Genomic DNA, 25415 nt, shown 5'->3' on the forward strand with positions numbered 1-25415 from the left:
ATGCTCGACAACTTGAGTGAAACACCACTACTTTCATATCCCATTCTCCTTGCAATAAACAACAACATTCCACTTGCCTTCCTAATCACTTTCTGAACCTTTATTTTGACTTTCTGTGCTTGGTTTACCAAGATACCCAGATTCCTGTGTCCTGAAGTTCTGTAATTTCTCAATTTAAGTTATACAAAGCCTTTCTTTGTATCCTTTCTGTAAAAATGAATACCTTCACACTTACTCACATCTGAGACTATCTGCCAAATGTTTACCCACCCACATTGCCTGCTGATACTTCTTGTATCATAAAGTCATAGAGATGTACAGTACAGAAACAGATCTTTCGGTACAAGTAGTCCATGCCGACCAGTTATCCCAACCGAATCTAGTCCCACCTGCCAGCATCTGGCCCATTTCTCATTTATGTCCATTCTCTGCTTCTTATTGGCCAACCAATCCTCCATCTAGGGCAAAAGGATGCCCATTCTTATAAAAGGAGCTTTTGCTTTGCTTCGTAATCTTTGACGGGCACCTTGTAAATAGCTACACGGGTACAGTGGGGTATATCCACTGACTCCTATACTTCTCTTTCACAAAATCATTTTCACTCTGCTTGTGGACAATAAGATTTTCAAGGTGCCTTACCATATAACATCCTTAATAGATTCAAACATTTTTCCTCTGATAGATATTTGGTTACCTGGCCTGTAGCTTCCTGTTTTCAGTCTCACTGCAATTTTAAAAAGTGGAGTTACATGAGCTATTTTTCAGTCTGATGGGAAATTTCCAGTATCTAGTGAATTCTGGAAAATTAAAAGTATTACATCTCCACTCTCAGCAGCCACTTCACCCTCGGATGAATTCTATCAGGACCAGGGAATCCGTGAAATTTTGTAAGAGTTTTCTTAATACCCTTTCCCCAATGATTGTACTGTAATTAAGTTGCTCAATCCCTTTCACATTCTGATTCAGAATTATTTTGGGGATACTATATTGAAGACAGACAAAAATCATGTACCATTTCCATTTTTCCATTATTAATACCCCAGTCCCTCTCCCTGTCCAGAGAGCCAATATTCCCCTAACTTTCTCTTGCTTTTCAAATGCTTGAACAAACATTTAAGTTCCGTTTTTATATTTCTAACTCGCTTGATTCTACGTTGTAATTTCTCTCTCCTTATTTCTTTTTGGTCTGCTACTCATCTTTTCATTTCAATTTAATAATATCTTCAGCTTCCTTAGTTGGCACTGATGGTACACCCTTCCCTTAGAGTCTTTCTTTCTCACTAGGGAACTCCACTGCAGAGTCCTTCTAATCTGCAAAACAACCATAAATTATTACTCCTTGCTTTCTGTACTTGTCAATTTTGTTTCCATATCACAATTTCCTTTAATCATGTATAGCAAGTACTATACATGTTATTTTGTCAAACACTTTTGAAAAATATACACAAGGGCAGCACGGTGGCTCAGTGGTTAGCAGCGCCAGTCCCCTGGGTTCAATTCCCACCTTGGGCAACTGTCTGTGTGGAGTTAGCACATTCTCCCCATGTCTGCGTGGGTTTCCTCCAGGTGCTCCGGTCTGCTCCCACAGTCCAAAAGATGAGCAGGTTCGGTAAATTGGCCATGCTAAACTGCCCATAGTGTTAGGTGTAGGGGAATGGGTCTGGGTGGGTTGCTCTTCGGAGGGTCGGTGTGGACTTGTTGGGCCAAATGGCCTGTTTCCACACTGTAGGGAATCTAATCTAATCTACAAGTACTTCATCCTCTCCAAATTAAACATGCTTATAAACGAGTCATGTGGAGCTCCCGTGGCATAATGGCAGTGTCCTTACCTCTGATCAAAGATAGAAGTTCAAATCCAATCGGACCCAGAGATGTGTAATAACATCTGCGAACAAGCTGATCAGAAAATATCTATAAATGAATTGTGGACACCTAAGGTGTAATCCAATATCAGCGAATGTTATACCTTCCTTGTAGCAGATAGCTAACTAAAACACTGCATTAAATCAGATTTTTTAAAGTTTTGAACCCTTTTGAAATGTTCCATGGGAGCTCATGGGATGACAGAGATATTAAATTGGCAACAAAACAGAAAGCCCAGAAATATGATATGCATTCTTAACTATACACATCAGAAAATTAAACTGATTCCATTAAGGTTGCCTCAGAAGAGTCATGAAAATTCTGTGGCAACACAAAATGTCAGACACTTATGAAAAAAGGAAACATATAAAGCACAGAGACATTCATAGTACCAAGTTTAACCAAGGTAGGATGGCCACATAATTGATTACTGGACTACCCAAGTAGGTATTCTATGTTGAACAAAAGCTATGGTGGTTTGTTCAAAAGATACAAGGATACTGTACAATAAGAACCTAAGAAATATGAGGAGTAGGCAATGTGGTCCCTTGAATCTGCCCCAATATTCAAGATGATAATTGCTGCTGGTAGTTTTAACTTCACTTTATTGACAGTCTCCATGATCCTGGACTCACCAAAATTTGTCTCCAATTTAAATATATTCTAATGAGCCAGCCTCTATGTTCCTGGGTAGAGAATTCCAAAAATTGATCATACTCATCAGAAATCCCTCGCCTATGTCTTAAATGGGAGGGCACTTATTTTAGATTTATTCTGGATTTTCCCATGAAGGGAAACATCCACCCAACATCTACTTTCTTAAGCCCCCTCTGAATCTTATAAGATCACCTATCATTTCTTCACACCTCCAAAGAGTAATCCAAAGAATACCCAATTTAAGGCAAAACCCATTCATACCATGAATCAATTAGTGAATCTTCTGAATGGCTTCAAATTCAAGGATATTCATCCTTAAATAAAAGAAAGGGAGACCGAAAAAATGCATATGGTATGGTCTCAACAATGCCATACACCATTGTATCAAAATATCCCTACTTTTATAGTCCACTCCCTTGCCACAAAAGGTCAACAGTCCATTTATCTTCCTCACTATTCTTGGTGTACATACATGCTAAAGTTTTGTGAACTGTTTTGAAGAAAAATCATACTGAACTCTAAATGTGAACTCTGCTTCTCGAGAGCTGAAGCCAGACTTGCTACTTTTCTCCAGCATTTTCTCCTTTTTATTTCGGATTTTCAGCATCCGCAGTACTCTCCTTATTATGAGTTGTGACACTTACTGAATGACTCCAGCAAATATATTACACTACATCTTCAGATTCCCTTCTGCCCATCCTACATATTAAGTACTCAAAGAATTCTAATTTTTCAAACAATTTCTTTCTCCTGAATCCATGATGATTCAACCTTGATTGTATTTTAGTTTTATAAATTTCTTGTTGTGACTTCTTTAATGATGGATTTTCACATTTTTCCAACAGACGTAAGACTAACTGGCATATAGTTTCTTGCTTTGTACTTTCCTCTTGAAGGAGTTATTATAATTGCAGGAGATTTTCAAGAATACAACCAACACATCTACTTCTTTTAAGATCATAGAATTCAGGCCATCAGATCTAGGGGACTCATCAGCCAAGTCCAGTATGACATTTTCTGTGATTGACAGAAAATTATTGACTTGCCTGGATGGTGCAACTGCAATCACACTCAAACAACTCAACATTATCCAGGACAAAGCAGTCTGATTGGCAATTTAACCAGATTTACGTTTCTACTGACTTCAGCAGCAGTACACTATTACTGCAGTATCTACTATCCAGAGGATACACAGCAACAAGTTACCACAGCTTCTTTGCCAGCATCTTCAAAATTCTGTTTCCATCACAGGAAAGGACAAGGTGCACCCTGAGTTTTTCCCTGAGTTTTGTTCCAAGGTACAACATCCTTAATGAAATGATATTTCACCTCTGTGAATGATCCTGAAATATTTTACAAAGTTTATGAATGTATAGAAATGATTGTTGCTAATCGTTGACTCTCAACTATAAATCAACTATAGACAAAATGCTGTGAGAAACAAAATTAAACAGTGCATTTTGTATGGAGAGAAAGCTTAGAAACAAGACAAGTTCATATTTGAGGTCCTGTTATGATCTTAAGAATGCCCATATCGGAAATAATCAAGCAAGAACTCGAAGGCATAAGTTGAAGGTGAGAAGGGGAAGTTTTAAAAATGGATTTCATACAGAGGGTAGTGTATGTATGGAACGGTAAAGGAATTAGTGAAAGCTTGTTCAATTACAACATTCAAAAGACATCTGGATGGGTACACGAATAGGAAGGGTTTAAGAGGGATATGGGGCCAAATATTGGCAAACGGGACTAGATTTATTTCGGATAAATGGTCGGCATAGACGACTTAGACCGAGGGGACGTTTCCGTTGTGTACAAGTCTCTACGATTCTAAAAAGCCCGACCTTCTGCCAAAGATCAATTCCAATCCAACCCGTTTTCTCACCATCACTCAGTTCTGGCTCCCTCTTTGTAACCAGCTGCTGATTAAAAAGCTGTCAATGAACCAAACCAGTGACATGTCCCACCAACAGGATCAATACCCCTGACAGTTACACATCAGCCAGAGAATGTCCCCGATCAGTGATTTACACAGTGTTAATCAGGTGCTGATGGCCAGCCACACTGGGTACTAACCGGTCACGGGAAGATGAGACCACCTAGACCGCACGGAGCCCCGAGGACAACCGCTCCTACACCTCCGGCTCTCGATCCTGACAACACGTCCCCCTTCAGCCGGATCCGGCTCCCCAGCACGTGCGTCATTTCCTTTCTTGACGTCAACGACAGGAAGTACAGCTCAGCATGCGCCTGTAAATAGACGTCACTACCGGTCTAGGAGGTCAGGGGTTGAGATGACGTTTATCTCGAATGTGAAGAGGGATTTGAAGGTGCTGGTAGGGATGAAGGTGATGCTAAGGCCGATCTGCGCTCACCCTTTTGCTGCAAGAACAGATATCGTAGTGTTGGGCAAGCCGCTGGCTGGAAATTACTTCACAGAATATCACTGACTACAGTCAGCATTTGTTGCCATCCTTAAATGGATAAGATGGAGCTTTCGAAGTAGGCCATACCCGTTTGTATTTGGTTCTCCCATAACATGCAATGATTCAGGGTGAACTCCTAGGTTTTGGGGTCGATATCCAAATTTCTAAGTGAAACCTGTGTGTCATTGTATCACATGATGTCACCACCAGGAGAAACAGACTAAAGCTCACCTAGAATAATCATGTTGGGAAGCAAGTAACAGGCATTCTAGCTACATGATAAGCTCAACTTACTTGCCACAATGTCAGTGCGGTGGCAATGTTTGGTATGCCACCTCAAGAAAGTCACTTGGTCCTGCTCTCTGATCTGCAGAGGCTTCTGAAGACAGTTCAAGTGCAGGTGTAGGGAGTGACTATAACATACGTTAGGCCTCATGACAGAATTATCACCTGAACATCAATATCCTGGTAACTATTAACAAGAAACCAATAGGAATGACCACATAAGTGGTCAGAAGATTTGGGTGAGGGGTGCAGATGGTATTAGTGGAATAACAAAATGCAGGAAATACTAAACAGTTCAGGCATCTGTGGAGAGAAAATGGAGCTTCAGAACAGAAAGCGATACACTTCAGCTTTTCTCAAAGCATGTTCACCAAAAGTCAGGGAATATTCTTTATTTGCCTGGATGATGCAACTGCAATAACACTCAAACAACTCAACGTTATCCAGGACAAAGCAGTCTGATTGGCAATTTAACTAGATTTAAGTCTCTACTGACTTCCACAGTACACTATTACTGCAGTATCTACTACCCAGAGAATACACAGCAACAAATCACCACAATTTCTTTCCAGCATCTTCAAAATCCAGTTTCCATCACAGGAAAGGACAAGGTGCACAGGGAGCACCATTCCCTGAGTTTTGCTCCAAGATACAACATGCTTAATGATATAGAGTCATAGAGATGTACAGCATGGAGACAGACCCTTCGGTCCAACCCGTCAATGCTGACCAGATATCCCAACTCAATCTAGTCTCATCTGCCAACACCCGGCCCATATCCCTCCAAACCCTTCCTATTTATATACCCATCCAGATGCCTTTTAAATGTTGCAGTTGTACTAGCCTCCACGACATCCTCTGGCAGCTCATTCCATACACGTACCACCCTCTGCGTGAAAAAGTTGCCCCTTAGGTCTCTTCTATATTTTCCCCCTAAACCTATGCTCTCTAGTTCTGGACTCCCCTACCCCAGGGAAAAGCTTGTCTATTTATCCTACCCAGGCCCCTCATGATTTTGTAAACCTCTATAAGGTCATCCCTCAGCCTCCGATACTCCAGGGAAAACAGTCCCAGCCTGTTCAGCCTCTCCCTGTAGCTCAAATCCTCCAACCCTGGCAACATCTTTATAAATCTTTCACAACATCTTTGCAATAGGAAGGAGACCAGAATTGCATGCAATATTCCAACAGTGGCCTAACCAATGTCCTGTACAGCTACAATATGACCTCCCAACTCCTGTACTCAATACTCTGACCAATAAAGGAAAGCATACTGAATGCCTTCTTCACTATCCTACCTGTGCAGCACTTCATATTTATCAGAATTAAACTCCAAATGCCACTTCTCAGCCCATTGGTCCTCTGATCAAGATCCCATTGTAACCTGAGGTAATCTTCTTCGCTGTCCACTACACCAAATTTGGTGTCATCTGCAAACTTATTAACTATACCTCTTATGCTCACATCTAAATCATTTATATAAATGACAAAAAGAAGTGGACTTAGTTAGATCTAACATAGATCTAGTTTTTTTAAATATAAAAAAAGGTTGATGTAAATATGGAGCATTAACTCAGAAAATCTACATTTCCAATGGGAAGGATTACGTAAAGATATTCCAGATGAGCCCACACAATGAAGAATTCAGGCTCGATACCCTACACGTACTCAGATATTTACCCCACCCTTTGTTAATTCCAGGTGTAGTTTGGTGATTGATAAAGGGAACTGGATATGGGAGGTCTAAAAAAGTCTCACAATCCCCAAATGGCTTGAAAATGCCCACCCATGCTGTGCTCAACCTACTGCACCTCTGACAGTTCACAAGACCCCTGTACCTCTCTCAGTGCTCACACCAATTTACTACTTTCTGGCCCCCATCCAGCAATGTTCACATCCCATGCCATTGACATTCATACTGTTCCATACCTAACTATGCTCACGATTTCACACCACTGACAATGTTTATTCCCATATTACCGACAATACCTACTGCAAGCAAATGTTAAGCAATCAAACAGCTTGGCAAAAAAACAAACCTAGCCTGCAAATGTGCCATAGACAATTATAAAAAAGATGAATTGCTGCATAGTGGTGATTCTTCAATTCGGCAATGGTACGTTGTGTGTGTTTTTTAAGTCTGTTACTATTTTGTCTTACGATACTCTTTATTCATTTTTAGACATCTTTGCAGATATTTGTGAAAGGAATTATCAATCAGTATCATGCAATCTTGATCTGGGGTGGCATGTTGACTCAGTGGGTTAGCACTGCTGCCTCACAGCACCAGGGACCTGGGTTTGATTCTAGCCTCAGGTGACTGTGTGGAGTTTGCACATTCTCCCCGTATCTGTGTGGGTTTCCTCCGGGTGCTCCAGTTTCCTCTGACAGTCCAAAGATATGCAGGTTAGGTGGATGGCTATACTTGTGTCTTACGTGGATTGCAATGGGAAATCTAGAGTTATGGGGCTAGGGTAGTGGAGTGGGTCTGGATGGGATGCTGTTTGGAGGGTTGGTGTGGACTTGATGGGCTAAATGGCCTGTTTCCAAATTGTAGGGAATCTATGATTCTATCTGCATCTGACAATGCTTACCCCCCCCCCCCCATCACTTATGCTTCACAATTGCCCACAACTTTGACAAAGTTCACCACTACTGCACCCTATAATGTTCACCCCTCACTTATAGAGTCAAAGAGTCATAGAGATGTACAGCATGGAAACAGACCCTTCGGTCCAACCTATCCATGCCGACCAGATATCCCAACCCAATCTAGTCCCACTTGCCAGCACCTGGCCCATATCACTTTAAACCCTTCCTATTCATATACCCACGGTGGCACAGTGGTTAGCACTGCTGCCTCACAGCGACAGAGACCCGGGTTCAATTCCCGCCTCAGGCGACTGACTGTGTGGAGTTTGCACATTCTCCCCGTGTCTGCGTGGGTTTCCTCCGGGTGCTCCGGTTTCCTCCCACAGTCCAAAGATGTGCAGGTCAGGTGAATTGGCCATGCTAAATTGCCCGTAGTGTTAGGTAAGGGGTAGATGTAGGGGTATGGTTGGGCTCCGCTTCGGCGGGGCGGTGTGGACTTGTTGGGCCGAAGGGCCTGTTTCCACACTGTAAGTAATCTAATCTAAAGTAATCTAATCAAATGCCTCTTAAATGTTGCAATTCTACCAGCCTCCACCACATCCTCTGGCAGCTCATTCCATACACGTACCACCCTCTGCGTGAAAAAGTTGCCCCTTAGGTCTCTTTTATATCTTTCCCCTTTCACCCTAAACCTATGCCCTCTAGTTCTGCACTGTTAACACTTAACCCTCCAAAGAAAGGCTCACTCCAATCTCAACTGTCCCCACTTGCCTGCACTTCCACTAATGATCATCCTGACCATATACATAATTGCTCAGCCTGCCCACCTCCCCTAGGAATAATGCGAGTCCCCATACTCCAACAACTCCCAATTCTTCAACAATGCTTACCTCCTGACAATGTTCAACTCCTTAACAACAATTATAATTCTTAAATGTCAAGAACAGTTGAATTAACATGGTCTTCGTCAAGAACAATTAGAGATAGACAATAAATATTGCACTTGCTAGCAACACATCCTATGAACCTTTGAAAGACAGTGTAGGATTCCTGCTGAGATACAATCTGCAAAGCTGCTCCTGAACTATCATAAATAAAGGAGTATTTTCTAATCAACCTGTTCATTTCTTGAGCAAGCTGATTGTTTTATGATGGTGTTTGTGACTGATTCTGCTGCTGTGCGTTGATTTCAGACAGGAATGAACTTGATAGTTCAGAAGGAGGCCATTCAGCTTACAAACTGTAGTGTTTTATATCCTCGCAACCAAAAAAACAAATGTGCACAGCAATTCCCGGTTCAAAATTCGTGTCATAATGACCAGTCGGCGGGGTTGTTTGCAATATTTTCAAATCTATATACATATTGGTACGATGCCGTAAGTGTGAGAATCACCTTTACATTTATGATATTCAAGCAAGGGATTTGTGTGACTGGGAGCTGGCCCCGCCTCTGCAATGGCTCCGAGCGACTGTCAACAGCTTCGCCGAGCAGTGATCGTCCCTGGCAATGGGGTGGGGGACGTGGAGCATAGCAACTGGTACAAATGGGTGAAGGATCATCTGAATCAGGTGGGTAATAGAGAGTTTATTTCCAAGGGGAGCAGCTGCCTTGTGGCTGGAAATACTAAATGAGACACAGGGAGATCCTACATTTTGCGGGCGGTCTCTGCCCTCACCAAAACGATAAATTGCTTCTGCTTCCTCTGGCATATCCGTTCTTCAAATGTGATCGTTTCGTCAAGCCCAAGAATCTGATTTATTCATTCTTCTGCCTTGATCTTTCTTTGTAACTTGGATTTACATAGGCCAAGCTTGCTTTCGAAGTGACTGGGGAATGCCACTCTCACTTGTTCATAGAGACTGAAAGAATGGCAATGCAGCTCAAAGAACACATTTTCTCAAGGGCCATCTAGCACTTCTGCAGGAGTAACCAGACATGCAGATTTTGCCACGATAGTCCTGAATTTTCATTAAATGTTCCAGGATAACCCTCACAAAAAGTTAAAATGCATCTGTTTTCATGTGATTCTGTTGCTGGACATATTCTGAGAAATGTCGTCACTTGACTCCTTCCATGCATCAGAGAACACTTCGTTCCCCTGGCTTTTTTAATGCATCCTCCAGTTCTGACTTTTGTCATTGTTAACATCTTAATTTATACACAACTTTTTAAAAAATTGCTCATGTGATATGGGCATTACTGGATAGGGCAGTATTTATTGCTCGTCCCTAATTTCCCAAAGGTAGTGAAAAGTCAGGCACATTGTTGTGGGTCAACAGTCACATGTAGACCGGACCAAGTAAAGGTTTTCCTTCCCTGGTGGACATTAGTGAACCAGATGGTGTTTTCTCGACAAGCAACAATGGTTTCATGGTTACCATTAGACTCTCAAACCAGATTTTTATTGAATTCAAACTCAATGTCTGAATCTCTGCATTAATAGCCTAGCAATAAACCCCCTAGGTCATCACCTCCCCTGAGCAATATATTTATCGATTTTGTGCATTTGAAATTCTTATTCTAAAGGTTTTCTGACATGTAAATGTTGTAATCTCTTTCTGTGAGGGTGTCACATAGCAGCACTCAATCATAAAGTGAAAATATGATTTTGGATTAAGGCCTGCTTCTGGAAATATTGTTTCATTCCTGCACTTTTCAATATCTGGCTGACAGTGAGTGAAAATAGGACACTCCTTTTTGGAGTTTGTGGGATGCAACTTGTGATATGTTGTTTTCCGTATAGTGAATCCTATTCCTGTCTGTAACAGAGAAAGTTATCTGATGTGAAAAAAATGAAAAAAAATTAAACATAGCAGCTGCCGTGCAACGTTCCCATATCTGTCTCATATGTATTGACACTTTCTGAAATTTTGGTGAATGTAATCATATTGTAGTAACAATGCACAAATCATAATGACAGGTTTGATGAAGTAAATAAGGAGAAACTGTTCCTGGTTTGGCAGAAAGGATTTAAGATAACTGGCAACATAAGAGGGATGAAGAAGTGTGTTTCTATGGCTGAATGCATTACCTAAAGAAGTAGTATAAACAAACTTCAGTAATAACTGTAAACAGGGAATTAGGTATGCACTTAAAAAGGAAAAGAATTGCAAGGCTGTAGGGAAAAAGGAAGTATATTTAAGTGGTTAGCTCATTCAAGGTGCGAGTATGAGTAAGATGTGTCAAATGGCCTGCTTCTATTATGCTGTTCCTATAAATTCTAATTCTTTGCTCTTCTCAGGATAAACTATTGGGACCCATTGTTGGGTTGGACTATTTGTATTAGCACCACTATGTTTACCAAAAATATTTTACCCAACAACCACCTATGAATGTAATGCATTTGACTAATCTTCCTGAAACACCAAAGAAAGTGCATCACCTCTCATTAAATATAACCTTTAAGGTAAACAATGAGCTTTAATAGTTTACAACTATGTTTACCTATGTCTTTCTTATGCAATTATGATACAATCATTTAATTCGCCATAGCCATCACACTTGATTGCTATTCCTTGATGCACACAAAAGAAATGATTGTTTTTTCAGATTGCAGTTCATACTTTTTCACTTCACTTTTAAAAATATGTTTTGCAGATTCCAGATTTTCAGTGCTTGCTTCAAAACATGCCAGACTCTCGTAAGTGATTTTTGAAAGCTGACATTACAGTTAATGATGAAGTTATTTTTAATTGTATAATATGGTCTGTTTATTTAACCTATGAGTGATTTTCAGTTACAGCTCGAAAAACAATATGGCTTCCTTTTATGGAAAAAACACTGCAGTGTGATGAACAGACTGTTATCATTGGACACAGTTCTGGTGCTGCTGCAGCTATGAGGTAAAAGTTTGTCAAAGGAAAATAAATGCGATTTGAGTTCATAAAACAGTGATAACTTTAATGCAGTAATTTTTCAAAATTTCAGAGGTTATTGTATTGATTTTTCACAGGACAGAAAGAGGCAACCAAAAGCAATACTGTTATTGTTAAAGTCAAGTGATATTAATTTTGATAATATAGAGGCTTTTTTTTTAGAGATGGTTGAACAGTACGCTTGAATTTGATATATACAGGTATATCTGTTTTTAAGTAGGGTTGATTAGATTAGATTCCCTACAGTGTGGAAACAGGCCATTTGGCTCATCAAGTCTACACCAATCCTCTGAAGAGTAACATACCACCCTACATTTACCCCTAACTAATGCAGCTAAAACTGTGGACAATTTAGCATGGCCAATTCACCTGACCTGCACATCTTTGGATTCTGGGAGGAAACCAGAGCACCCAGGCACAGGGAGAATGCGTAAACTCCACACAGACAGTTGCCCAAGGCAGGAATCGGATGCGGCTCTCTGGTTTGGTGAGGCTGTAATGCTAACCACTAAGCCACCATGCTTCCTAGTATAATGTTTGTATTCTGAATCTGAATTTATATATGCATGTGGTGAGTCAAGTTCAAGCAGCTGTTAAGGTAACGTGTTGGAGTGAAGAGCTTTTTAACTTAAGCTTTTAGTCATCTGACTTAATATCTTTTTGTGGCAGATTTTATAATGGTGCCTGTAAAGAAGCATACGCTCTAGAAATATAAGTTGTAGAAAAGTAATAATAGCAAGCAATATGCACCTGACATTGTGGGATGTTTGAATTAAAATGTTGAACACATGTGCATTGTAATAATCCATCCCTCTTTCAAACATTGCTGAAAATAGAATGCTATTGCCTTTAAACTAAGAACTAAGGACACGGTTTGCTTATTATGTTATATATTTATATTTGTTTTAGATATGCTGAGACACACAGAGTATACGGTATTGTATTGGTATCTGCATATACATCTGATCTTGGAGATGCAAATGAACAAGAAAGTGGTAACATACTTTCTTCAAATTTTCATTTCATTCACTGTTGTACATAACAATGAAGCATGATTTCCCCTGAGGTGTCAAGAATAATGGCGTATAGCTACCACCCTGACATGCTACCTTTCTGTAAATAACTGTCACAGCATTTCTCTAAACAACAATCAGTGTTTGCCTCAACAATCTTCACTGTGTTTTGAGTATTTTTATGAGATGCTTTTAAACATTGTTTGAGATTATATTCGGCAAGGCTTGGTTGGACCAAAGTAAAAAAACTTTTGCTTCAGTAAAAAAATTGTATTTGAGAAATTAATAAAGATGCAACTTGGTAAATCTCCGGGACCTGATGATCTGCATCCTAGAGTATTGTAGGAGGTGGCTATAGAAATAATTGATGCATTGGTGATTATTTTGTAATAATTCTATAGATTCTAGAATGATGCTACAGGTTGGATGATTGAAAATGTCACCTCATTATTTAAGAAAGGAGCAAGAGCAAAATCAAAGAGCTATAACAGTGTCAGATGTATGTCAGGGAAAATGCTCGAAAAATGGGAAATTGTGTTTGACACAATTGGAGCTGTTTGAAGATGTTATTAGTAAAATTGATAAAGGAGAGCCGATGGTTGTGTTGTACTTGCTGCTGCTTTGGGAAAGCAACTAACATAATCAAAGGACCTCACCAACCCAGGTTATACTGTCCCTCCATGCTGCTGGGTAAATGATATAAAAGTTTCAAGAACAGCTTCTTCCTCACTGTTATCAGACTTTTGAACAGACCTCTTAAATGTTAACTTTGATCTCTCTTTCTTCACCTTCTCTGGGGCAGTAACATTGTATTCTGCACTCTGTTCTGCTACCCTGACATACTTTGCATGGTAAGATCTGACTGTATAGCATGCAAAATGACACTTTGCACTGTATAAGAACATAAGAATTTGAAGTAGGAGTAGGACATCTGGCCCTTCGAACCTGCTCCACCATTCAATAAGATCATAGCTGATTTTTTTTGGACTCATATTTACTTACCCAAGCTCTCACCATCTCCCTTAATTCCTTTATTGTTAAAAAAAATGTACGTTAGATTAGATTAGATTACTTACAGTGTGGAAACAGGCCCTTTGGCCCAACAAGTCCACACCGCCCCGCCGAAGCGCAACCCACCCATACCTCTACATTTACCCCTTACCTAACACTACGGGCAATTTAGCATGGCCAATTCACCTGACCTGCACATCTTTGGACTGTGGGAGGAAACCGGAGCACCCGGAGGAAACCCACACAGACACGGGGAGAATGTGCAAACTCCACACAGTCAGTCGTCTGAGGCGGGAATTGAACCCAGGTCCCTGGCGCTGTGAGGCAGCAGTGCTAACCACTGTGCCACCGTGCCGCCCCAATTTTTACAAAAGTTAGCTTTAAAAAACAACTACTTCCCTGGGCAAGGAATTCCAAAGATGAACAACCGTCTGGGTGAAGAAGTTCCTTCTCAACTCAATCCTAATTCTGCTCCCTCTAACTTTGAGGCCATGCCCTCTTGTCCTAGTTTCACCTGCCAGTGGAAGCATCCTCTCTACTTCTATCTTATCAATTTCCTTCATGATTGTCATGATTTGGAGTGCCGGTGTTGGACTGGGGTGTACAAAGTTAAAAATCACACAACACCAATTAAACTTGTTGGACGATAACCTGGTGTTGTGTGATTTTTAACTTCATAATTGTATATGTTTCTCTAAGATCCCCTCCTCAATCTTCTGAATTCCAATGAGTATAATCCCAATCTACTCAATCTCTCCTCATAAGCCAACCCCCTCAACTCCGGAATCAACCTAGTGAACCTCCTCTGCACCCCCTCCAGTGCCAGTACATCCTTTCTCAAGTAAGGAGACCAAGACTGCACACAGTACTCCAGGTGTGTCCTCACCAGCACCTTGTACAGCGGCAACATCACCTCTCTGCTCTTAAACTTGACCCCTTCAGCAATGGAAGATAAAATTCCATTTGCCTTCCTAATTACTTGTACCTGCAGACTAACCTTCTGTGATTCATGCACAAGGACACCCTGGCCCCTCTGCATAGCAGCATGCTGCAACCTTTTACCATTCAAGTAATAATCCTTTTTACTATTACTCTTATCAAAATGTATGATTTCTTATTTCTTTACATTGTATTCCATCTGCCAGACCTTTGCCCACTCACTCAATGTATCTATGTTCATCTGCAAAGTTTCACAGTCCTCTGCACACTTTGCTGTGCCATTCCTCTTAATGTCATCTGCAAACGTTAACATACTACACATGGTCCTCAACTCCAGAATCTATATAAATTGTAAATAATTGCAGTCCCAACACCAATCTCTCAGGCACATCACTAGGCACTGATTGCCAGCCAGAAGAGCACTCATTTATCCCTACTCTGTGCTACCTGTTAGTCAACCAATCTTCTATCCATGCTAATACTGTACCCCCAATGCCATGCATTCTTATCTTATGCAGCAGCTTCATGTGTGGCACCTTGTTGAAGGTCTTTTGGAAATCTAGGTACACCACAACCACTGGATCCCCATTGTCCATCTTGCTCATAATGTCTTCATAGAACTCCAAAAGATTGGTCGAGCATGGCCTGCCCTTTATGAACTCATGCTATGTCTGCCCAACAGGACAATTTCTGTTGAGATGCCTTGCTATTTCTTCCTTGATAATAGACTCAAGCATCTTCCCCACTAGAGAAGTTAAGCTAACCAGTCTATAATTCTCCACCTTTTCTCTACCTCTCTTTTAAAACAGCGGTGTCACATTTGCTGTTTTCCAATCTGTTGGAACTGCTCCAGAGTTCTGCGAATTTTGGAAAATTACCGCCAGTCCACCTCCTATTTCTCCCACCATCTCTTTTAGTACCCTGGAATGCATTCCATTAGGAGACTTATCTGTCCTTAGCTCCATTAGTTTGCCCAACACTACCTCTTCCGTAATAGTGATTGTTTCCAGGTTCTCACCTATCCTTGTCTCTTTGTCAATTACTGGCATGTTATTAGTGTCCTCCACTGTGATGACGTTACAAAGTACCTATCAATGCCTCGGCCATTTCAACATATTCCATAACTAAATGCCCCTTCTCATCCTCTAAAGGACCAACCTTTACTTTAGCCACTCTTTTTCATTTTATGTATTTATAGAAACCTTTGCTCTCTGTCTTTATGTTCTGTGCTAGTTTTTTCTCGTGTTCTATTTTATTTTTCTTTTATAGCTCTTCTTGTGACTTTCGGTTGACCTTTAAAGTTTTCCCATTTTTCTAGTTTCATGCTGTTTTTTGCCACTTTGTATGCCTTGCCTTTCAATTTGATAGCCTTAGACACCAATGGCAGATTATTCCTTTTCTTACAATCCTTCCTTTTCACTGAAATATACTTTTGCTGAGCACTTTGAAACATTGCTTTGAAAATTCTTCACTGCTCATCAACTGTCCCACCATAAAATATTTGTTTCCAGTCTACTTTCGCCAAGTCCTTTCCTCATTCTTTTGTAGGCCCCCTTGATCAAGCACAGGACCCTGGTATTGGAGTTTATCTTCACACTCTCCATCTGTATTCTAACTTCTATCATACTGTGATCACTTCTTTCAAGAGGATTCCTGACTATGAGGTCATTAATTATTCCTGTCTCATTACACAGGACCAGATCTAGGATAGCTTGCTCCCTCGTCAATTCCATTACATAGTTTTCAAGAAAACTATTGCAGATACACTCAATAAATTCCTCCTCAAGGTTGCCCTGATCGAGCTGGTTCAACCAATCTACATGTAGATTAAAATCCCCCATGATAATTGCTGTACCATTTTTACAGGCATTAGTTTTTTCTTTGTTTATTGCCCACCCCCAATGTGATGTTATTATTTGGTGGCTGATAGACTACTGTCTCAGTACGAGCAGGAGAATCGACGTTTCGGGCACTTCCAAACAGACTCCATCACCAAGGACATATTTCCCTCCCCTCCCCTATCAGTGTTCCGGAAAGACCACTCCCTCCGCGACTCCCTCGTCAGGTCCACACCGCCCACCAACCTAACTTCCACTCCTGGCACCTTCCCCTGCAACCGCAAGAAATGCAAAACTTGCGCCCACACCTCCCCCCTTACTTCCCTCCAAGGCCTCAAGGGATCCTTCCATATCCGTCACAAATTCACCTGCACCTCCACACACATCATTTACAGCATCCGCTGCACCCGATGTGGTCTCCTCCACATTGGGGAGACAGGCCGCCTACTTGCGGAACGTTTCAGAAAACACCTCTGGGACACCCGCAACAACCAACCCAACCACCCAGTGGCTGAACACTTTAACTCCCCCTCCCACTCCGCCAAGGACATGCAGCATCATCTTCCGCCTAGGAACCCTCCAACCACAAGGGATGAATGCAGATTTCTCCAGCTTCCTCATTTCCCCTCCCTCCACCTTTTCTCAGTCCCAACCCTCGGACTCAGCACCGCCGCCTTGACCTGCAATCTTCTTCCCGACCTCTTTGCCCCCACCCCCTCTCCGGCTTATTACCCTCACCTTAACCTCCTTCCACCTATCGCATTCCCAACGCCCCTCCCCCAAGTCCCTCCTCCCTACCTTTTATCTTAGCCTGCTTGGCACACCCTCCTCATTCCTGAAGAAGGGCTCATGCCCGAAACATCGATTCTCCTGCTCCTTTGATGCTGCCTGACCTGCTGCGCTTTTCCAGCAACACATTTTTCAGCTCTGATCTCCAGCATCTGCAGTCCTCACTTTCTGCTACTGTCTCAGTACATGTGACAACAATAAATCAAGCAGAAAAAACTTAGATTTTCAGAAGGTTTTTAATAAAATCCACCAAAGAGGCTGGTGAGAAAAATTTAAAGCACATGGTGTGCGGGTGAAGTACTGGCATAAATTAATTATTGGCTAACATATAGAAACAGAGAGCAGGAAGAAATGGGTCATTTTCACATTGACTGCAAGTATTAAGTTTTGGATCCAAGTTGTTCACAATATACATCAATGATTTTCATTTGGGGACCAAATATAATATTTTCAATGTAGATGATACAAAGCTAAGCATGAATATATGTTGTGATCAAGATGTAAAATAGCTTTGAGGGGATTTGGACAGGCTTACTAAATGGGCAAGAACATGGCAGATGGAACATGTGGAAAAAAACGAGGTTACCTATTCCAGTAGTATGAACAGATATGCAGAGTATTTATTAAATGGTAAGAAGTTGGAAAGTGTAAATGTCCAATGGGATTTAGGTGGCCTTGTCAATAAGTAATTGAAGGTTAATGTGCAGGTGAAGCAAGATATTAGTAAGGCTAATGGATTGTCTCACTAAAATAAAACAAAACTATGGATGCTGAAGATCTGAAACAAAAACAGAAATTGCTAGCAAAACTGAACAGGGCAGCATCTTTGGAAAGAAAGTAGAGTTAATGTTTCAAATCTAGTGACTCGTCTTTGGACCTGCTGAGCTTCACCAATAGGTTTTGCTTTTGAGACAGAGTGCCAGGATCCCCTGTGGCCATTCCCCTCAATAACAAGTATACCAGGGGTACAGGTCTCTGGCACAGAGACTGTCCCTGTTGCTTAGAAGAGAAGCGGAGAGAGGAGCAGAGCATTGCTCATTGGGGACTCCATAGTTAGGGGGACAGATAGTATATTCTGTGGGAATGAGAGAGACTCGCATTTGGTGTGTTGCCTCCCAGGTGCCAGGGTTCGTGATGTCTCAGATCCTGGTTTTGGGATCCTTAAGGAGGAGGGGGAGCAGCTTCAAGTCATGGTCCACATGGGAACCAGTGACATCGGTAGGAAAAGGAATGGGGATGTAAGGCTAGGGTGGAAGCTCAGAGCGAGAACAAACAGAGTCATTACCTCTGGTTTGTTACCTGTGCCATGTGCTAGTAAGGCAAGGAGCAGGGAGAGAGAGGATTTGATGAGAACTCGTCTACTGAGGCAGTATGGGCTGAGGTTAGAAACAGGAAAGGAGAGGTCACTCTGTTGGGAGTTTTCTATAGGCCTTCAAAAAGTACTAGAGATATAGAGGAAAGGATAGCAAAGACAATTCTGTATAGGAGCAAAAGTAACAGGGGAGTTGTTAGGGGGGAACTTTAACTTTCCAAATATTGACTGAAGACACAATAGTTCGGGTACTTTAGATGGGTCAGTTTTTGTCCAATGTGTGCAGGAGAGTTTCCAAACACAGTATGTAGTACATAGGCCAACAAGAGATGAGGCCACATTGGATTTGGTACTGGGGAACAAACCAGGCCAGCTGTTAGATTTAAAAGTAGGTGAGCACTTTGGTGATAATGATCATAATTCGGTTATGTTTACTTTAGTGATGGAAAGGGATAGGTATATACTGCAGTGCAAAAGTTACAGCTGGGGGAAAGTCAATTATGATGCAATTAGGCAAGATTTAGGATGCATGGGTTGGGGATGTAAACTGCAGGGGATGGGGATAATAGAAATGTGGAGCTTATTGAAGAAACAGCTACTGTCAGGCAGGGAGGATGTGATCAAGAGTGAGGGAGCCATGGTTTACTTAAGAAGTTGAATCTCTTGTCAAGAGGATGAAGAAAGCTTATGTAAAAAAGAGAAGTGAAGTCTAAGGGCGCTTGAGAGTTACAAGTTAACCAGGAAGGACCTAAAGATAGAGCTAAGAAGAGCCAGGAGGGGACATGAGAAGTTGTTGGCAAGTAGGATCAAGGAAAACCCTAAAGGTTTCTATAGATATGTCAGGAATAAAAGAATGACTAGAGTAAGATTAGAGCCAGTCAAGGACAGTAGTGGGAATTTGTGCGTGGAATCCAAGGAGATAGGAAAGGCACTAAATGAATATTTTTCGTCAGTATTCATACTGAAAAATGACAGTAATTTTGAGTAGAATACTGAGATACAGGCTATTAGACTAGACAGGATTGAGGTTCATAAGGAGGAGGTGTTAGCAATTCTTAAAATGTGAAAAATAGATAAGACCCCGGGCCGGATGGGATTTTTCCTAGGATTCTCTGGGAAGCTAGCGAGGAAATTGCAGAACCTTTGGCTTGGATCTTTATGTCATCATTGTCTACAGGAATAATGCCAGAAGACTGGAGGATAGCAAATGTTGACCCCTTATTCAAGAAGGGGATCAGAGATAACCCTGGAAATTATAGACCTGTGAACCTTACTTCTGTTGTGGGTAAAGTGTTGGAAAGGATTTTAATAGATAGGATTTATAATCATCTAGAGAGGAAGAAGTTGATTGGGGATAGTCAACACAGTTTTGGGAAGGGTAGGTCATGCCTCACAAACCTTATTGAGTTCTTTGAGAAGGTGAGCAAATAGGTGGTTGAAGGTAAAGTGGTTGATGTGGTGTATATGGATTTTAGTAAAGCATTTGATATGTTTCCCCACAGTAGGCTACTGCACAAAATAGAGAGGCATGGGACTGAGGACAATTGAGTGGTTTGGATCAGAAATTGGCTAGCTGAAAGGAGACAGAGGGCGGTGGTTGTTGGGAAATGTTCATCCTGGAGTTCAGTTACTAGTGGTGTTTTGGGTCCGCTGCCGTTTGTCATTTTTATAAATCGCCTGGATGAGGGTGCAGATGGATGCGTTAGTAAATTTGCGGAAGACACTAAAGTCAGTGGAGTTGTGGACAGTGCGGAGGCATATTGCAGGTTATAGATGGTCATAGATAAGCTGCAGAGCTGGGCTGAGAGGTGGCAAATGGAGTTTAATGCAGAAGTGTGAGGTGATTCACTTTGGAAGGAACAACAGGAATAAAGAGTACTGGGGGCTAATGGTAAGATTCTTGGTAGTGGAGTGAGCAGAGAGACCTCGGTCTCCATGTACATAGAGCCCTCAAAGTTGCCACCCTGGTTGATAGGGTTGTTAAGAAGGCACATATTGTGTTGGCTTTTATTGTTAGAGGGATTGAGTTTTTGAGTCATGTTGCAGCTGTACAGAACTCTGGTGCAGCTGCACTTTGAGTATTGCATACAGTTCTGGTCACCACATTATAGGGAGGATGTGGAAGCTTTGGCAAGGGTGCAGAGGAGATTTACCAGGATGTTGATTGGTTTGGAGGGAAGTCAAAAATCACACAACACCAGGTTACAGTCCAACAGGTTTAATCGGAAGCACTCGCTTTCGGAGCGTCGTTCCTTCATCAGGTGGTTGTGGAGGGCTCAATCCTAACACACAGAATTTATAGCAAAACTTTACAATGTGATGTAACTGAAATTATACATTGAAAAATTGTTTGTCTGTTAAGCCTTTCATCTGTTAGAATACCATGATAGTTTCATTCTTTCATGTGTAAATCACACAACCTTTTTTTAAAAAGTTGCGTTCTCAGGTTAGCTTTTAACAATGGTGATAGCTAGACAATATGTTGAAGGTATTAGCCCCCTGTGTTCTCTGTCTATGCTATGATGTTTAGATTGATTCTAATCTAAAAAGTGAGATAACGGAGTTTTACATGAATTCATGCAGTTTTTGAGCAAAGTACAATGTAACCCTGCAAGTACAAATTCACCCCATAAATATATGTGTGTATGTGGGTCTTTGTCTGTGTGTGTGTATGTCTGTCTGGGTTGGGGGTTGTGAGTGTGAGAAAGTGTGTGTACGTGTGTGTAGTGAGTACAGAGCGTCTTTAAGTCTGTGAGGGGGTGCATGTGAGAGTGTGGGAGTGTGTGGGTGTCTGTGTGCGTGTCTGTGTATGTGTGTGTCCGTGTGTATGTGTGTAATAGGAGTGCCTGTGTATGTGCATAGACAGAGAACACAGGGGGCTAACACCTTCAACATATTGTCTAGCTATCACCATTGTTAACAGCTAACCTGAGAATGCAACGTTTTAAAAAAAGGTTGTGTGATTTACACATGAAAGAAGTGAAACTATCATGGCATTCTAAGATGAAAAGCTTAACAGACAATCAATTTTTCAATGTATAATTTCAGTTACATCACCCTGTAAATTTTTGCTATAAATTCTGTGTGTTAGGGTTGAGTCCTCCACTACCACCTGATGAAGGAGCGACGCTCTGAAAGTGAGTGTGCTTCCAATTAAACCTGTTGGACTATAACCTGGTGTTGTGTGATTTTTAACTTTGTATACCCCAGTCCAACACCAGCATCTCCAAATCATGGTTTGGAGGGAAGGCCTTGTGAGGAACTTTAGGCTGTTTTCCTTAGAGAGTGTGTTGAAAGGTGACTAAATAGACACATAAAGTAATCAGAGGGTTAGATAGGGTGGACAGTGAGAGCCTTTTTCCTCAGATAGTAATAGCTACCACGAGGAGACATAGCTTGAAATTGAGGGGTGATAGATATAGTACAGATATCAGTTGTAGTTTCTTTACTCTGAGAGTAGTAAGGGCGTGGAACAACTGCCTGCAACAGTAGTAGACTCGCCAACTTTACAGGCATTTAAATGATCATTGGATAAACATATGGATGAGAATGGAATAGTGTTGGTTAGATGGGCTTCAGATTGGTTTCACAGGTCGGTGCAACATTGAGGGCCGAAGGGCCTATACTGTGCTGTTATGTTCTATATTGTCAAAGGATTGTCTCCTTTTATTGTAAGAGTATGTGAGTACAGGAATAGTCAAGTCTTACTTCAGTTGTATGGGAGTTTGGTTCGACCACACATGGAGCATTTTGTGTAGTTTTGGTCTCTTTATCTCAAGAAAGATATTATTGCCATAGAGGGATGCAGTAAAGGTTCACCAGACTTGTTCCTTGGATGGTAGGACTTTACCATGAAGAGAGATTGGACAATTATTGGCCTATATTCATGGGTGTCTCAAAGAATTAGAAACTATCTCATTGTAAATTAAAGAATGCTTCAAAGGATAAATGAGATTAATAGAACTGCTACAGTGTGGAAACAGGTCATTCGGCCCAACAAATCCACACCACCCCTCAAAACAGTAATCCACCCAGACCCACTTCCCCTACCCTATGTTTACCACTGATTAATGCACCTAACCTATTTAATCTCTGAATACAATTGGCAACTTAGCATTGCCAATTCACCTAACCCCACATCTTTGAACTGTGGAAGGGAACTGGAGCAGATCCATGCAAACTCCACACAGTCATCTGATGCTGGAATCAAACCTGCGTCCCTGGCATAGTGAAGCAGCAGTGTGAATCACTAAGCCACTACGTCGACAATTGATGCAGGTCAGATATCTCCAATGGTTGGGAGTCTAGTACAAATGGGCACACTTTAAGAAGAAGGGGATGGTACTTAAGTCTGGGATAAGTAGAGTTTCTTTTATTCAAATGGTTGTCATTCATTGAAATTCTCTACCACAGAGTGCTGAGGAAACTATATTTAAGGTAGAGAATGAAGTTATCATTCCAATGGCAAAGAGACTAATGGGGATGGGCATTTGTAAAAAGCAGTGAAATTCTGGATGTAGGTTTTGTCACCATACTAGGTAACATCTTCAGTGAGCCTCCGAATAAGGCGCTGGTGGTGTAGACCACTTTCTATTTATATGTTTGGGTTTCCTTGGGTTGGTGATGTCATTTCTGGTTGTGACATCATTTACCATGATGTCATTTCCTGTTCTTTTTCTCAGTGGGTGGTAAATGGGAAGTGTTTGATCAGCTGTGATTGTACTGAATGGCAGGACAAGTTCAATGGGCTGAATGGCCTGCTCCCATGACTGTGTGGCTCAGTGGCCTTTCAGCTTCCCGTGCTCATGTTGAGCCCCTCTTTATTATTCATTCAAGCAAGTTCAGTTTTACTTCTGGGTAAGCATTTATTGTCCATCTCTGATTGCCTTTGAAAAGATGCTGATGAGCTGCCTTCTTGAACCACTGCAATCAATATGGTGTAGTTACATCTAAAATGCCATTTGGGAGGGAGTTACAGGATTTTGACTCATTAACTGCGATGGAATAGCAATGTATTTCCAACTCACATGAGTGGCTTGAAGAGAAACTTGCAGGTGATGGTGTTCCTACGTATCTGCTACTTTGACCTAATGGGAAGTGGTCATGATTTTGGAGCGAGCCTTGGTGAATTTCTGCAGTGTATCTTGTAAATGGTACATATTGCTGCTGCTGTTGCTGAGCATCATTGGCAGAACGAATGTGGTGCCAGTCAAACCAGCTATGTCCTGGGTCATATCAAGCTTCTTGAATGCTATTAAAGCTGTATTTATCTAGGCAAGTGGAGTCTACTCTAACACACTCCTGACTTATGCTTTACAGATAGTGAATGACTTGGCAGAGTCAAGAAGTGAGCTACTTGCTGCAGAATTCCAAGCCTGTGTTCTGCTCTTGTAATTACAGTATTGAATATGGCTAGTCCAGTTGAATTTCTAGACAATGATAACCCTGCAGAATGTTCATAGTAGGGATTTAATGATGGTTAATGCCATTGAATGTCAAGGGGAGATGGTTAGATTCTCTCTTGTTGGAGATGATTAATGTGCTCACTTTTCTTAGCAAGTAAGGCTTTACAAAGTTCCATGGTCCCTCCTTACGTAGGGACCAGAGTTACTGTGGCTCCCACCACAGCACCGATGACCTACCCTGACAAGCAAATAACACCTGAGAAATTGGCACATATGCTTAATGGCAAGGATTTTCATTCATTAGCTATTTACATTGTAATGCCCTATTCAGATGATCAGGGACACCCTGCTGGAAGGTCGTACAGAAAGTTGATAGAAAGTTAAGGCAAAGAAGAGGGGCAAAGGTTGAGCAAGTGAAATTACCATATTCCCATCAGAAAATCAAAGGTGATTTATTTTTAAAATGCAACAAACAATTTTTAAAAGTTTTTTTTCACTGATTATCTGCTTTTCAATAAGCATGAGGCTTTCAGTTTTGAATTTCTATTAATAAAAGTATTGACATGTACAGAAATCAAACTTTTAATTTAATTTCAAGTGACATTTTCCTTTTTCTTTCCTCAGGATATTTCTGCAGTCCATGGCAATGGGAGAAGATCAAAAGTAATTGTAACCATATTGTTCAGTTTGGTTCAAACGATGACCCTTTCCTGCCATGGTCTGAACAGCAAGAAGTAGCAGATAGTCTGAATGCAGAATTACACCAGTTCTCAAATAGAGGGCACTTTCAGGATGAAAAGTTTCCTGAATTAATATCCGTTGTTCATAAGATGATGAAAGCATCTTTATAGTCAGAAACCTTTTCATTCATATGAGTTGATTATTGATTATTTTTGTTTTGTTCAATGTGTTAAATTTTAAATTCTGATGAAGCTTGTGGTTTTACTGCAAGAAGTACATGGCTTGGAATTCAGAATAACTATTTACATTGTCGATAATAAAACACATTGATCTGTTACACACTAATACATGTTGCTTGTTGTATCAAATGACCAAACTTTAACCTATGCAAGAGGAAGTATTGTCCTTGTGAAATCTGAAAGAAAAGCAAGGAATGCTCAGCAGGCCTGGCAGCGATGGTGGCTGGAGACTCAGTTTATCCTTTCAGCTTGATAACCCTTCGTTAAAACCAGGAAGTGTTAAGAAGTGTAATTAAACCAGCCAGGGTAAAGTCAGGAGGGAACGGAAGGGGGTGAAAAGAGTTTCGATATGAAAAGGGGGAATAGTGAAACGAAAAGTGATGGTAATGGACAAATGATGTGCCTTGAGGAACGATAAATGTTAATAGCAGAATTGCCACCAACAATGGCAGCCAAGACAAGAAATATGATCAAAAATTGTTGAACACAACTT

At 41.1% G+C, this 25415-nt stretch overlaps 2 protein-coding genes across 2 annotated transcripts in view; one reads left to right on the top strand and one right to left on the bottom strand.

The window, feature by feature from the left end:
* LOC140483082 (protein transport protein Sec23B) overlaps positions 1-4736 on the bottom strand; it is a 71027-nt gene extending 66291 nt beyond the window's left edge. Inside the window, exon 1 of the mRNA XM_072581011.1 lies at positions 4594-4736. The gene's annotated coding sequence lies outside the window, so the exon portion shown is untranslated. The remainder of the gene's footprint in view (positions 1-4593) is intronic.
* A 4435-nt stretch (positions 4737-9171) lies between these two features.
* Positions 9172-25028, top strand: rbbp9 (retinoblastoma binding protein 9). The gene is made up of 5 exons (XM_072581015.1): positions 9172-9388; positions 11418-11460; positions 11557-11662; positions 12605-12690; positions 24627-25028. Exons 1-5 carry the CDS (start codon positions 9275-9277, stop codon positions 24851-24853), a joined length of 576 nt encoding a protein of 191 aa, XP_072437116.1. The 5' UTR covers positions 9172-9274; the 3' UTR covers positions 24854-25028.
* Positions 25029-25415: the final 387 nt, after the last annotated feature.

Source organism: Chiloscyllium punctatum, chromosome 11, assembly GCF_047496795.1.
Source record: "Chiloscyllium punctatum isolate Juve2018m chromosome 11, sChiPun1.3, whole genome shotgun sequence".
Classification (NCBI taxonomy): domain Eukaryota; kingdom Metazoa; phylum Chordata; class Chondrichthyes; order Orectolobiformes; family Hemiscylliidae; genus Chiloscyllium; species Chiloscyllium punctatum.

What these genes read in the sequence shown, in the direction of transcription:
- rbbp9 (XM_072581015.1), top strand. Translation starts at nt 9,275, where the DNA reads ATGGCTCCGAGCGACTGTCAACAGCTTCGCCGAGCAGTGATCGTCCCT. An exon ending in TCAAAACATGCCAGACTCTC is followed by an intron (nt 11,461 to 11,556) that starts GTAAGTGATTTT and finishes AGTGATTTTCAG; the next exon opens with TTACAGCTCGAAAAACAATA. An exon ending in GGTGCTGCTGCAGCTATGAG is followed by an intron (nt 11,663 to 12,604) that starts GTAAAAGTTTGT and finishes TATTTGTTTTAG; the next exon opens with ATATGCTGAGACACACAGAG.